Raw genomic sequence first — 14294 nt, 5'->3', positions numbered from 1 at the left:
GTCCCGAGTTCGAATCCTGGTAAAGGCATTTATTTGTGTGTTCATCACAAATATACGCACGTGCAATTATATGTATTTGTATATATCCTTGTTTATATGTATATATATATATATATATATATATATATACATATAAACAATACAATAATAATACATATATAATAACATATAACATGTAATATATACATATATATATGTGCGTATATTGTGCGTATATATATATATATATATATATATATATATATATATATATATGTATTTAGTGTACTCGTAGTCATAAGGTATAACATAATTATATATAGTAGGTATTTATTTAGAATGTTGATATTTTACTTCGCTCAAAAGTTACGTTTTTTTCTGTTTATTTCTCACTGCACCCACATGGACTCTTTTCTGTTTCGCCCTATGGTTGACTGGTAGAGAATGCCTATAACGGCATTAAGTCCGCCTGTTGTACTTTTTGTATGTGCAATAAAGTTTAAAAATAAATAAATAAATATTTGTTCATATTCATATTCGTATATTCATAATGATTCATATTACATGTTGTTTTTCATAATTACATTAAAAATTAAAAAAATAAATAAAAATTAACAATTACGTTAATTAAATTAGCATAATAAAATACAAGTTCAAGTCAAAATAAAAGTCAAATAAAAGTACATATACCTACAGTTACATTAGATACCTAACTACTTAATTGACAAAATCTGCAAAACTGTTCCTGAGTTATGGATGTTTTATTTGTATATAAGTATTTATATATATATGTGTATATTATATATATCGTGTCGTCTAGTACCCACAACACTAGCCTTATTGAGCTTACTGTGGGACTAGGTCGATCTGTGTAAAATTGTCCTATAAAAAAAATTAAACCTTTGGGAAAGAAACAGGAAAAACAACACATAGTAAATCAGATAACACATTCACAAGCCACACAGTTTCCAATAATGAATAATTTATGTCGGTCAGAAACTAACATTAATACAATTTAAACTTAATTTAACATTAATACAATTTACAACACGCAAACCTCAAATACCTAACTTGAATTGTTGAAAACAACATTTAAACGTTGGCACTTTAGTATAATTGTAATTTTAAGTTGTTTTTATTTGTTTTTTTTTGGCATGTTTTTGTACATGTATACATATATATGATATATATATGATTGTATATATATGAACGTTGGCAAGTATGGTGTAATATAATTACTAATGGATAATTATTACTTTTTATTGCAGAAACAAACTATTGTAATGATAAATGGAATATATCAATATCAGCAAATTTTTCATTATAATTTAATTTGTGTGTAGTGTGTTGGCGACATAGGTTTCCATACTAATCCAGACTCAGGCCGCTTCCCGTCAAGGCGCGGCGCGCTCTTTCCTTTTTCCGTGGTTAAAATACTATATGCGATGTGATATTACCTGCAGCCCCTGCCTGGTGGCACACATCTTGTCGCAGGAGGGACACTTGTACGATTTGCTGCTTTTCTCTCGCTTGCACTGCCCGAGTTGGTGCCTCTCGAGAGCCGCGTTAGACTGAGACAAAAGACAACACTTGTTTTACCATTCACACAGTTGACTTAACCCTAATTTGAATATTTCTAATCATTACGTTTCTTTCTTTGCGCTGGTGGCCTAGCGGTAAGAGCTTGCGACTTTCAATCCGGAGGTCGCGGGTTCAAACAAATTAAAACCCCAGCTCGTACCAATGAGTTTCTCGGAACTTATGTACGAAATATCATTTGATTCACTAGTTGCTTTTCGGTGAAGGAAACCACGTGAGGAAACCGGACTAATCCCAATAAGGCCTAGTTTCCGCTCTGGGTTGGAAGGTCAGATGGCAGTCGCTTTCGTAAAAACTAGTGCCTACGTCAAATAATGGGATTAGTTGTCAAGCTGATCCCAGGCTCCCATGAGCCGTTCCAAAATGCCGGGATAACGCGAGGAAGAAGAAAGATTCTCTTTCTTTTTTTGAGGCTCGGAAAAACGCCCGCCATGTTGAAAACGTAACCCTGTTCCATACAACAGAGACTTCCTTATACCAAATGTCAACGATTAAATATGCCCCAATGACGTCCGTAGACTGATAACGAACATTTTCGACTCCTAAATGGGTTCTAAATAATTATGGTTAAAATTCTTAAAAGTTCTTAAATGCGTAAATCAAAAATGTTGGTTAAGTAACAATAGTACATTACGATACAAGTGTGATAAGTAGGATTTTCGCAACGAGTAGCAAATGTGGTGATAAATTGAAACACGACCGAAGGGAGTGATTTAAATTGACACGAGTTGCGAATTACCTTTTCGCACTCGTATTGTACAACGTTTTACAGTACATATAGCCCTTTAAATTCTTCACATAGGCACGTATTGTCCTTAATCTCGCCCTAGGGCGGTAAAGTAGCATGTACTGTAATAGTAGTTAGTGTTACAACTTGTAAGAAATGTCGATAGTTTATCGATATGACTTTATCGACATGGCTACAGCAAGGTGGGCCACATTGTTAATCGTACACTAAACAAAAGTGGTAACAGTGACAGTTCGCTGAGGCGTCATCTATAGTAGTTTGTGTTACAAGGGATCAAAATGATATATTTCCGTCAAGGGCGTACATTGAATCCTGAGCGTAATGAGGGATTCAAGTGTTAACGCCCAAGACGAAATAATTTTGATACCGTGTGACACATACCTACTGCTTTTCACATCAACTATGAGGAAAATAAATAAATGAGGAAATTATCAAGTATCAAAACACTATTTAAGCTAAAAAAATTGTATGTAAAGATGAAAAAAAAATGTGTCCTAGAACAGAAAAGTGCCACTTTTATCCCCCCTAGCAGGGAGGAAAAGTGCCACTTTGATCCCTCCTAGCGGGGAAGAAAAAACCCTTTTCCGAATAGGTGATGTGAAAAAATAATTATGTTTTACTGTACTAAACATATACTTTTTCTTTCTTTCACTCACCATGAGTTTTGCTCCGCATATTTCACAGACGACCTGCGCTCGAATTCGCGTCCTCTCTTTTATCTAAAACACAGAAGTTTAGGTAAAATTTAGCTTTAACCGAAAAAGCTCGGAGTACCGCAGGGTTCAATACCAGGACCTGTTATTTTCCTTGTGTAGTCATAATATAATAATGTAGGTAATGTCGTTACTAGAGGTTCCCCTAAATATTGGTTTTAGCCGAGTACCGAATATACGGCCCCTCTCTCGGCCGAAGCGCCGATTATTCGGCATCTAATGCGAACATTTTGAGTCTCAATTATTATGAAAATAGTTCGCCAACAAAGTACAACGTTTGGTAACATATATTTTTTGTTGAACAGAATTAATGAATGTAGTTAGAGTCTATCAAGTCAGACCCATGATAAAAGTAAAATGTAAATATTGTTATCAACAAATGCTTAAAAAAAGGGTCTTCGTATTTAATAACTTCCCAAGAATACATTTTAAATATTAAATATACCTAGTTTTTGGTAATTTGTATTGTGTAATGTTTTTTTAGGTAGGTGCAACAGGTATTCATTATTCGTCCGTATGGTAGGCAAAATGGCCGAATACCGAATAGTTGCCGAATATCCGTGGCATCTCTAGTTGTTACCTTCCTGTAGTATTCCTTGTTCATCTCCCTGGTGCGCCCGTACGCCGGCCACTTGATGCGCAGGTGGATGCGCTGGTGGTGCGTCTCCAGCGAACTAGCGCTCACAAACGATTGGTCGCACTGAGGAGAGGTAAGGATATATTTAAAAACATGTTTAACCTTTTGGACGCCAATGACCGATATATCCGCACCGCAGGTTCAACGCCAAAGACCGATTAATCGGTCACAGACCACAGGGCAACATAGACCTACGTGCATATGCATAAAGTTCAATTTCAGTTTTGACACTTCGGTGACGTGGCGTCTGAGTGACAGCTTTTGTGTTTGACACGGCGTCGAAAAGGTTAATACTAGCATAGAGTTGTGGGTTCCTTTGAGAACGGTTAGTACTTATAACGGAAACCCACGAATAAGTTTTATTACACAGTTATAATGAGCTACATAACTAAATACTACAAACAATATCACACGCGTTGGTTAGGTTACGGAACTCGCGAGAGCGGTAAACGTGAGGACGAGTGACGTGACCGTGCGCTAGAAGTGGCTCGTACTGGTTGGCGGCGCCGCTCGACTCGAGGGGCGCGCGCGGGCATGTCGGCAGTTCTCGGAAACTCGGTGTTTGCCAAGGCCGTTAGTTATAGAGATGGGAAAACCGTGCGGAACATGAGCTCGCCTCAGAGTAATATAAGTAAAGAAATAGTGGTAACTCCATACATCAGTTTTCTTACCAAAACGCGAGTTATTTCGTAGTCGACATCTAAGTAGTGGAACTTTCAGTACCGCTACTTGACACTATGGCACAAGTGTCGCTACTGACGAAAAATGTACTGCTAAAACTAATCTTAGAAGCAGGAGTTGATAATAGAGTTTCGAGTAATCCGGTTATAATATTAGCTGAAAATTGTTGAGCACTAGAGTTTTTGTTCGCCGTGACATCTGTTGTCGACTAGCAGTACTGATATATTCCGCTACTTGACGCTAGATGTCGACTACGAAATAACGCGCGTTTTGGTAAGAAAACTGATGTATGGAGTTACCACTCTTTCTTTACTTATATTACTCTATGATACTAGTCATACTAGTGTCGTGTATCACGCAAAGCCCTATATTTTTTTTTTCTTTTTCGTCCATCAGGACAGGCTAAAGCTCTAAGCCATACTGCCTAGTCATTAGTAGATTTTTTGTCATTTCAGTAAGTTCAATCCGGTAAACGTCTTCAGTAAATATTATTCATAATAGGTCAATTCCGATAGTAATGTCTTCAGTAGTCTTCATTTTCAAAATACTCTAAGTAAAAGCGTCTCTTCTAGTTATTTGGTCATATCCATTAAACATCCATTCTCATTCTGTTTCATTCAAATCTTGTTCGATAATTGAGTTTTGAGGTTCTTGTAAGGCGATAGCTGGACGTTACAAGGGCCTGCGTGAGCTACCCAGCGTTGACGCCAGAATGGTGGTTAAACGCGTTTCGTGATCAATTTTTCGTTATCTGCACACTTCCACATTAATTTACTGCATAATACGCTATCAATATTACACTTTAAACAACATTAATGAGCAAAAACAAAGAAATGAATCGCGAAGCGACACGACCAATTTGGCGGTCGATAATAACTCGCAAAGCCCTATAAATTCACTGTTAAAAAAAAAACGCAAAATGAATGGTCAAAAAAAACAATTTGATTACCAAATCTGCTCTTAAAATTTTACGAGAATCAGTTACGAAATGCGACCTGTGGAGAACAGCCTGTTAGTCGAAAGTATTTTTGTCCAAATTCAAACGGAGACGCTTCACTTTATTAAGTTAAAGAAATATTGAAAGTATTAAAGCCAAATTTTTATTACTGACAGTTAATTATATAATCACGGAATATCTCAATTGATTAAGTGACCATATGGTCTAAGATCCCACATACATGGTCGACCTTCACCAATCTGTCTGACGGATGAAACTATGAAAGAAAATATGTTCCAGAACATAAATAAATGGCGTTGCCTAAAGAAATATGGTCAAGGTTATTTTTAATAAATTTTTGAAAAATATTTTTTTTCGGCACATTTCCCCGATTTGTCTGAAACGAAATAAGTTTCAATGGAAAGTATACAACTTGTACAACATAAATCATCTAGGTTGCCTATCTTTTTCCGGTCACTATTATGTGGTTGCCGTGTTTAAAGAGGTGATTTTATATCGATAATTGCACTCATTTGTCTGACGCTTGAATTATACATCGAAATGATGGTAATTTTATTGCAAATACAATGGTATAGAGTTGCCTGCGAAAATCCGGTCACAAATAAGGGTTGCCAGCTTTTAATTAAAATAAGAAGGGAAGACTTTTAGCGATAACTCATAAACGGCTTAACTTATCAAGTTTGTTTTAATTTTATTTGATTGAGTTTTTTAAGCACTATTTTCATGATTTTTTTCATATTTTTTGGACAGATGGTTCAAAAGTTAGAAGGAAAAACCTTTTTTTTTTTTTCTAAACGATTATTTCCGAAATGATTCACTTTATCAAGAAATGTTGTTTAAAGACCCCTATTTATTTTGAAAGGCCTATCCAACGACACCCCACACTATGAGGTTGAAATGATAAAAAAAATTGTCACACATTTTGTTTCTTTCAAAGCGATTATTTCCGAAAATATTTACTTTATCCATAAATGTTCTTCTAAAACCCCTATTCATTCTAAAAGACCTTTCCAACAACATCCCACACCATAGGGTTGACACGAAAAAAATTCCTTACATACATTTTGTTTCTTTCGAGGCGATAAAAAATTCCTTACATACATTTTGTTTCTTTCGAGGCGATTATTTCCTAAAATATTCACTTTATCAAAAAATGATTTTTTGAATGTTTATTTTAAAATTCATATCAAATGACATCTTACAACATAGTAGATATGAGCGCCGATAGGCATTTAACCGGCGGCGGCGCGCCGGTCAAAATCGGTCGGCGGCGGCGGCGAATCGGCGGCGTGGCCTTGAAACACCTTTGATTAATGAAAAAATAATTAAAACCAAAATTTTACCGAATTTACACGTTTTTACTGTAAGAAAGTTATAAAATAAGTGCATTTTTGAATTGCAAGCAAAATTTATTGAATAAAGGTACGAAAAAAGTTTTATATAGTATAAACGGTATCGAGCGGCATCAGAGGCGGTCTTAATCTTGGCGAGGCCCTGGCCGGAAGATCTTTGCGAGGCCCTTATCTATTGTGCTAAGGGGTCATCCATTAATTACGTCACACGAATTTCTAGGTTTTTTTACCCCTCCCCCCTCCTTGTCACACTTGGTCACATTTGGCAAGCCCCTCCCCCCTGGTGTGACGTCACATTTCTTCAACGAAATCGGCAAATATTTATTTAATTATTATATTATTATATTATTATTATTATATCATTTATTTCAGAATTAATAAATTATTCCATATATGTACACTTAAATAAAACTTAAACTCTATATACATTTACAACTAAATACACTTAAAAACTAGGTGGACAACATGTGCATCTGGTTCCAATAGTAATGGAAGGGACTATCATCCCGTCCTGCCACTGTTTCCAGGAGACTGTTGGGGCTACCGGCGATACGTCTCAGCAGGGACGCGACACGTTTTCGCATTATCGCGTGAAAGCCATCCGTGCGCGCCTCCGCGAACATGCCTGACGCACTGCAATGCCGCGGGAGCCCCAACAGCATCCTGAAAGCGTTGTTATATTGGACGCGCAGGGCGCTGTAGGTTTTTTGAGTATAGTTGATCCATAGACAGCAGGTGTAAAATGACTGACAGTATGCCCTAAATAGGGTAATTTTAACGTTTTTGTTACACCTAGCAAATCTGCGGATCAACATGTTACTCCTCACCGCCAGCGCCCTGCGTTCCCTTTCAATGTCCTTGTTGTCTGTGAGGGATGAAGTAACCCAGTGCCCCAGGTATTTAAATTCTTCAACTATCTTGAGAGGAGTGTCGCCAAGTTTAACCTGAGGGGTACGCGAGTAGCTCTTAGTACCCGCTTTAAAAACTAACAACTCACTCTTCGAGGCATTGTACCTGAGGCCATGAGAATCCGCATACCGCTCACATATCGTCAACAGGTCTTGTATGCCACTGATTGATGGACTCAGCAACACCATATCGTCTGCGTAGCTTATGTTATTTATAAATTTACCGCCCACTGAGCATCCGACCATGGCATTGCTGAGCTCACCAATCAGGCGATCTACATACAAGCTGAAGAGCTTAGGTGACGTGAGCCCCCCCTGCCTCACCCCGCACTCCAACCTGTAAGCATCAGACAATGAATCTGCCCACTTGACAGCATTATATTGATGATCATACCAGTACTTGAACATTTCAATTAGCTGACCTGGCAATGTCGTGTCCTCATGCAGTTTTTGCCATAACTTTTCATAGGACACCAAATCGAAGGCCTTGCTTAGATCAAGAAAACACCCGTAAACGGGAGTTTTCCTGTCCGAGTAGTATCGGACAGTATGCTTGAGACAGAGAACTGCCGCCTCCGTGGACAGTCCGCTCCTGAAACCAAACTGTGCATCATTGAGGCTTATGTGCTTATCCAGTTGTTTGTCAAGCATACTGTCCAACACTTTTGCAACAATAGTGGCCAACGAAATGGGTCTGTAGTTCTTAATATCAGAGGCGTCTCCTGCACGATTCTTAATAATAGGGACTACTACTGTCCTTAACATTTCGTCCGGTAAATAGGTGTGGCTTACACAAAGAGAGTATAACATGGCGAGTACCCTAGGTAAATGAACACCAGCATATTGCAGATGTTCAATACTCAGGGAATCGTGCCCCGGCGACTTGCCCCGCGTCATGTCCCCTACCACTTTCGCTACTTCTTGAGCAGTGAAAACAATAGGTGACCCGACCGACGCCTTCCCTCTCTTAGGCACAACCCCTACACTCCCGAGTGTGGCCTCGACCTTGAAATGGTTTTTAAAAAGGTTCGCGATCTTGCCCGGCTCACTAATTCCCTCTACACTCGCCGGAAGACTCGACCTAGGCTTCAATTTACTAGTGGTTTTCCAGAAGCTAGAAAAGTCCTTACTTGCATGGTGTGTTGCTAATATATCCATTTTTATTTGCTCAGCGTTATCTTGACACCATTTAAGCTTTTGTTTGAAGATTTTTCTAGTTTCCGTCATTTCATTAAAGGAAGGTCCGTACTTGGGCTTTCCGCTTGAAACCCAGGATTGAAACGCAAGTCGAGCCCTCGTGTGAGCGTGTCGCACATGCTTATTCCACCCGACCACACACTTCTTTTTATTATTTTTACCTACATTACAGGTACTAGTTGCTGCACCTCTAAGAATGTTAACAATATTACTATACAACTTATCAATTATTATTCTATGTCCCATGTCATTACATAATTCATTGCTACATTTTATAAATTCATTTGGAAAGTCAATACATTTTAAGTGTTCATTACAATAATTTTCATACAATTTAATTTGGTGCATATTTAATATTTTATCAAAATATTTTTGACAAAAGAAATATTAGTAATTTTATAACCCAAACTGATTAAGAAATAAAATTAAACGAATAAAAACGATTCTCGTTTCAAAAACTTGTTATTTAAATGTATATTAGCGTATAAAATAATTTAAATAAATTTTCGATTACTGATGAAGTTAAAGTGACGTCACAAAGTTTGTGACTCCTCCTCCCCCTTGTCACACATGTCACATTTTCTTGACCCCCTCCCTCCCCCTAAACGTGTGATGTAATAAATGGATGACCCCTAAGTAAAAAGTAGCGGATTGACTGTATCAGGAAACATCTGGTCGACTGTCCAAAGAGCCGAAGTGAGGAAAATCAAGCTCCGTTATTAACCAATATCGACCCAACAAACCGGTTTACGTCAAAAAGTGAGGCCCAAGGCCGAGCTCCACCTAACACCGAAGACCAGATTCGGACGCCTTCCCATCCGAGGCCAGAGGCTGAGCTGCAGGTAAGCATACAGCTTAGAATCGAACGCCAAGTGTGAGCTTGGCTGACGGCCGAATGCGCGGAGTGCCGATTACGGCGCGCTTCTGTGCGAGGACGAAGGCCAAGCTGCAAGAGGGCAGAGCTTGGAATTGGTCCAGTGTAAGCAAGACCGAAGGCCGATAAAGACCGTGGCCACAGTGTTAAAGACCTCTGGGGCTCTCCTGTAGCTGCATTCGTGGGAGGCCAAAGGCCGTGCTGCAGTGGAGCTAAGATTGGAGAAGAACCAAGCATTTTAAAGGCGAGGCCAAAAGTTACGCTCCAAACAGGGCCGAAAACTTGGAGGTTCAGATAGCGGCTTACTTCTATGCGAGCGATGCGAGGCCAAAGATTGGTCTGCGAGAGAGCAAAGCTTGAAATTTGAACAATGGCCAAGCTTAAAATGAGACCTGATTCCGTTTCCGATGCCTTCCGTGCAAAGCCAACGGCCGGACCTTTGGGCGTGAAAACGCTTAATATCTGAAATTAACCCCCTTTTACACCTTTTTAAGACATTTAAACCATGCTTGCAATAATTGAATTCGCGGTGAATGACGGATGAGCTTGCCAGCTGGCAAAATTAGTCATTTCGTTGCTCTAACACTAGTAGCGCGGTTACCAAACAGAAAAGTTTGAATTTACCATCGATATTTTAGAATTATATGGTCCTAAATAGGGATTGCAATCCGGTCCGGCGGATCCGGTAATCCGGCCGGATCCGGCACTTTTTAGGAGCTACCGGATCCGGTTAAAATCACCGGATCCGGACCGGATCCGGGAAAATAGAAAAATAGACCGCACGCAGCACCCACTGTGCGTTTTAGGTGAGATAAAGGCGACGGATAGAAGAAAGAAGTTAAACAGAATAAAGAACGAATGTTTAAATCAAAATTTAGTAAAATAAGAAGATATTTAATATGACGATGATTGAGAACAGAAGAGGATTTCCTCTTCTTTCATGTTGGTGGCACGAATCGGCACGATACGACGATCACTTAAAATTAAAATTAGAAGTAAAAATTAAAGGATGGAGATGTCATATGGATGTCATTTGTAACGACCGGTCTGGCCTAGTGGGTAGTGACCATTCAGTAACCCTGCCTATGAAGCCGATGGTCCTGGGTTTGAATACCGGTAAGGGCATTTATTTGTGCGATGAACACAGATATTTGTTCCTGACTTTCCTGAGTTATGAGTGTTTTCTATGTATATAAGCATGTATTTATCAATATACTATACGTATATATATCGTCGCCTAGTTAGTACTACCTAGAGCTAGCTAGTACCCATGTTACAAGCTTTGCTTGGTTTGGGGCTACGAGTAGGTCGATCTGTATAAGATTGTCCCCAAATATTTATTCATGAATTATTTATTTATTTGTGATTTAGGCTATAAAACTATTTAAACGGATAAAAAATGAAAGTAAGATAATATTGGAGCGCATTTCATACAATTTTGGTTAAAAGTAAAATATCTAGTTACTAGAATGGATGTCAGCTTTACAAATAATTCCATCAAAGAACAGTTACGAAAACTTGTCCTTTCAAGGAGTTCCATTTCCCATCCCATAATTATCCCATTAACAGGCTTTGGAATTTAATCAAATTTATAATTTTATTGTAAACGTTGAGCAGAATGTGAATGATTAAATATAATAAAATTAATAAATGACTTAGATTTCAAATTGTATTTTTAAATTGAGATTGACTACGTGACACTTTTTAATACTTAGTTTTATTTTATTGTTAAAGTTATTTCTTATTAACTTCAAATTGTTGTTTTATGAATACATTTGTAAAAATACCATTTGTTTCTCATATAACGCATAAAACTTGAAAAATATGTCATTTAATTAACTTTAATATCCTTATACCCAACCGGATCCGGTCCGGCCGGATCCGGCCGGATTGTGGCCAAAATCCGGCCGGATCCGGCAGGATTGAAAATCAATCCGGTTTGCAATCCCTAGTCCTAAAATACCTTTTGAATGTCTATAAGCTATTCAGACTGGCGCCGTTAAAGATCTAAACTAGATAAAATATATATTATATGATTCTGAAAGTAGTAGTATCTAACAAGGTCACGCCGATGCCACGCCGATAGCGCAGCGTCGGCGGCGGCGGCGCGTAAATTTTGTCGGCGGCGGCGGCGCGCCGGCGCGGCGCTCATATCTACAACATAGGTATCAAACGAAAAAAAAGAAAAAAATGTATGTGACCATTTTTTTCGCTTCAACCCTATAATGTGACATGTCGTTGGATAGGTATTTTGAAATAAATACGGTTTTTTAGAAAACATTTTTTGATAAAGTGAATATTTTAGGAAATAATCGCCTCGAAAGAAACAAAATGTACGTGAGGATTTTTTTTTTCATGGCAACCCTATGGTGTGGGATGTTGTTGGAAAGGACTTTCAAAATGAATAGGGGTTTTAGAAGAACATTTTTTTATCAAGTGAATATTTTCGGAAATAATCGCTTTCAAAGAAACAAAATGTGTGTGACAATTTTTTTATCGTTCCAACCTTATAGTGTGGGGTGTTGTTGGATAGGCCTTTCAAAATAAATAGGGATCTTAAAACAACATTTTTTGATAAAATGAAAATTTTCGGAAATAATCCCTTTGAAAGAAACAAAATGTGTGTGACAATTTTTTATCGTTCCAACCTTATAGTGTGGGGTGTTGTTAGATAGGCCTTTCAAAATAAATAGGGGTCTTAAAACAAAAATTTTTGATAAAATGAATATTTTCGGAAATAATCGCTTTGAAAGAAACAAAATGTGTGTGACAATTTTTTTATCGTTTCAACCTCATAGTGTGGGGTGTCGTTGGATAGGCCTTTCAAAATAAATAGGGGTCTTTAAACAACATTTCTTGATAAAGTGAATAATTTTGGAAATAATCGTTTAGAAAGAAAAAAAAAAGGTTTTTCTTTCTAACTTTTGAACCATCTGTCCAAACAATATGAAAAAAATAATGAAAATAGTGCTTAAAAAACTCAATCAAATAAAATTATAACAAACTTGATTAGTTAAGCCGTTTATGAGTTATCGCTAAAAGTCTTCCCTTCTTATTTTAATTAAAAGCCTGGCAACCCTTATTTGTGACCGGATTTTCGCAGGCAACCCTATACCATTGTATTTCCAATAAAATTACCATCATTTTGATGTATAATTCAAGCGTCAGATAGATGAATGCAATTATCGATATAAAATCACCTCTATAAACACGGCAACCACATGATAGTGACCGGAAAGAGATAGGCAACTTAGATGATTTATGTTGTACAAGTTGTATACTTTCCATTGAAACTTATTTCGTTCGTCAGACAAATCGGTGAAATTTGTCAAAAAAAAATTTTTTTTTCAAAAATTTATTAAAAATAGCCTTGACCATATTTCTATAGGCAACTTTATTTATTTATGTTCTGGAACATATTTTCTTTCATATTTTCGTAGTTTCATCCGTCTGACAGATTGGTGAAGGTCGACCATATGTGGGATCTCCTACTAATAGAGATTCAGGGTCAAAATTTCTGAATAAGTTGGCTCGTGTGCGCTGTGCCTTATATGTATTAGGGCCACCCAACACTAGCGTCTTACCAGCGTCGGCGTCTATAGTCTGTATCTTTAAGTATTTAAATAAAGGTAAACAAAATCTACCCTCAGTTGAGGGTAGATGAAAACATTACATGCTCAAATAATGTAGGTTAAAGTCAGGTCGTTCAGTGACAGATCCAGGCGCTTTTGTACTTGGTTGGTTAATCAATAAATGTTATAACTACCCGAAAATGTACAAATTGTATGTTTACTTTTATTTAAATACCTAAAGATACAGAGTATAGTCAGCGCTATGGAAAATGGCGTCACAGCGCAGTAGTGCCAACGTTGCGTCGAGCCATAGAGTTGACTAGATGCCTGTTCAGCGGTGGAGGTGGAGTGGGCTGGTTCCGTATGGGCGAAGAAGTCAAACCGTCTTCTAGTCACAATAATTGGCTACATTCCTACTAGTCAAATCAGCTTCTTTTTTAGAAGTTTTAGAACTGTCAAAACGATTTGCTAATATAGAATTTATATGAAAACGTGTGTAGTGACGTCACAGTCAACTCGCCTACTTTTTATACTTCCATCCGATTTATTTTATATTAAATAGAAATTGTGTTTAAAAATAACTGCTATCTATGTTTTTCTAATAATGGTGCTTTATTTCGTACACGGTGTGAAATAATTTATTTTAAGTAGAAAAATGTACCCAATTATATTTGATCAAAAGCACAATTAGCACATATTTTAGGTGGAAAATGTGAAGTTTATGTTTATCTCGTTTACATGGTGGCATAAAAATTTCGCCACGTAAAAATTTCCCTCTTCGAATCCATCATCAAGTCCGTGCTGCTCTTCGGCTGTGAGACGTGGAGAGTGACAAAAGGGCTGACACACAAGCTACAAGTGTTTGTCAATAAGTCCCTCCGGTCGATCCTCCGCATATTCTGGCCGAAGACTATAAGAAATGAGGATTTGTGGAGTGTGTGCCGACAACCTCCGATCGTCCAAGAAGTAGCGCTGCGGAAGTGGAGATGGATCGGTCATACCCTGCGAAGAGGAGATACGAACAACGCCAGTATCGCGTTCGAGTGGCGGCCTCAGGGCGGGAAGCGAGCCCGCAA

General features: G+C 37.9%; 1 protein-coding gene across 1 annotated transcript in view; it reads right to left on the bottom strand.

Annotated features, from left to right (window-relative positions):
* LOC134802348 (zinc finger protein 14 homolog) overlaps positions 1-14294 on the bottom strand; it is a 29529-nt gene that overhangs the window by 7922 nt on the left and 7313 nt on the right. Inside the window, exons 9-11 of the mRNA XM_063774962.1 lie at positions 3620-3739; positions 2983-3045; positions 1437-1550 (exon numbers count right to left, since the gene is read on the bottom strand). Coding sequence (XP_063631032.1) covers positions 1437-1550; positions 2983-3045; positions 3620-3739 — 297 coding nt within the window. The remainder of the gene's footprint in view (positions 1-1436; positions 1551-2982; positions 3046-3619; positions 3740-14294) is intronic.

The sequence above is a fragment of the Cydia splendana genome, chromosome 24 (genome assembly GCF_910591565.1).
Source record: "Cydia splendana chromosome 24, ilCydSple1.2, whole genome shotgun sequence".
NCBI classification, from domain to species: Eukaryota; Metazoa; Arthropoda; class Insecta; order Lepidoptera; family Tortricidae; genus Cydia; species Cydia splendana.
The sequence above is the reverse complement of the archived record's forward strand: the minus strand, read 5'-3'. Positions and strand labels throughout refer to the sequence as shown.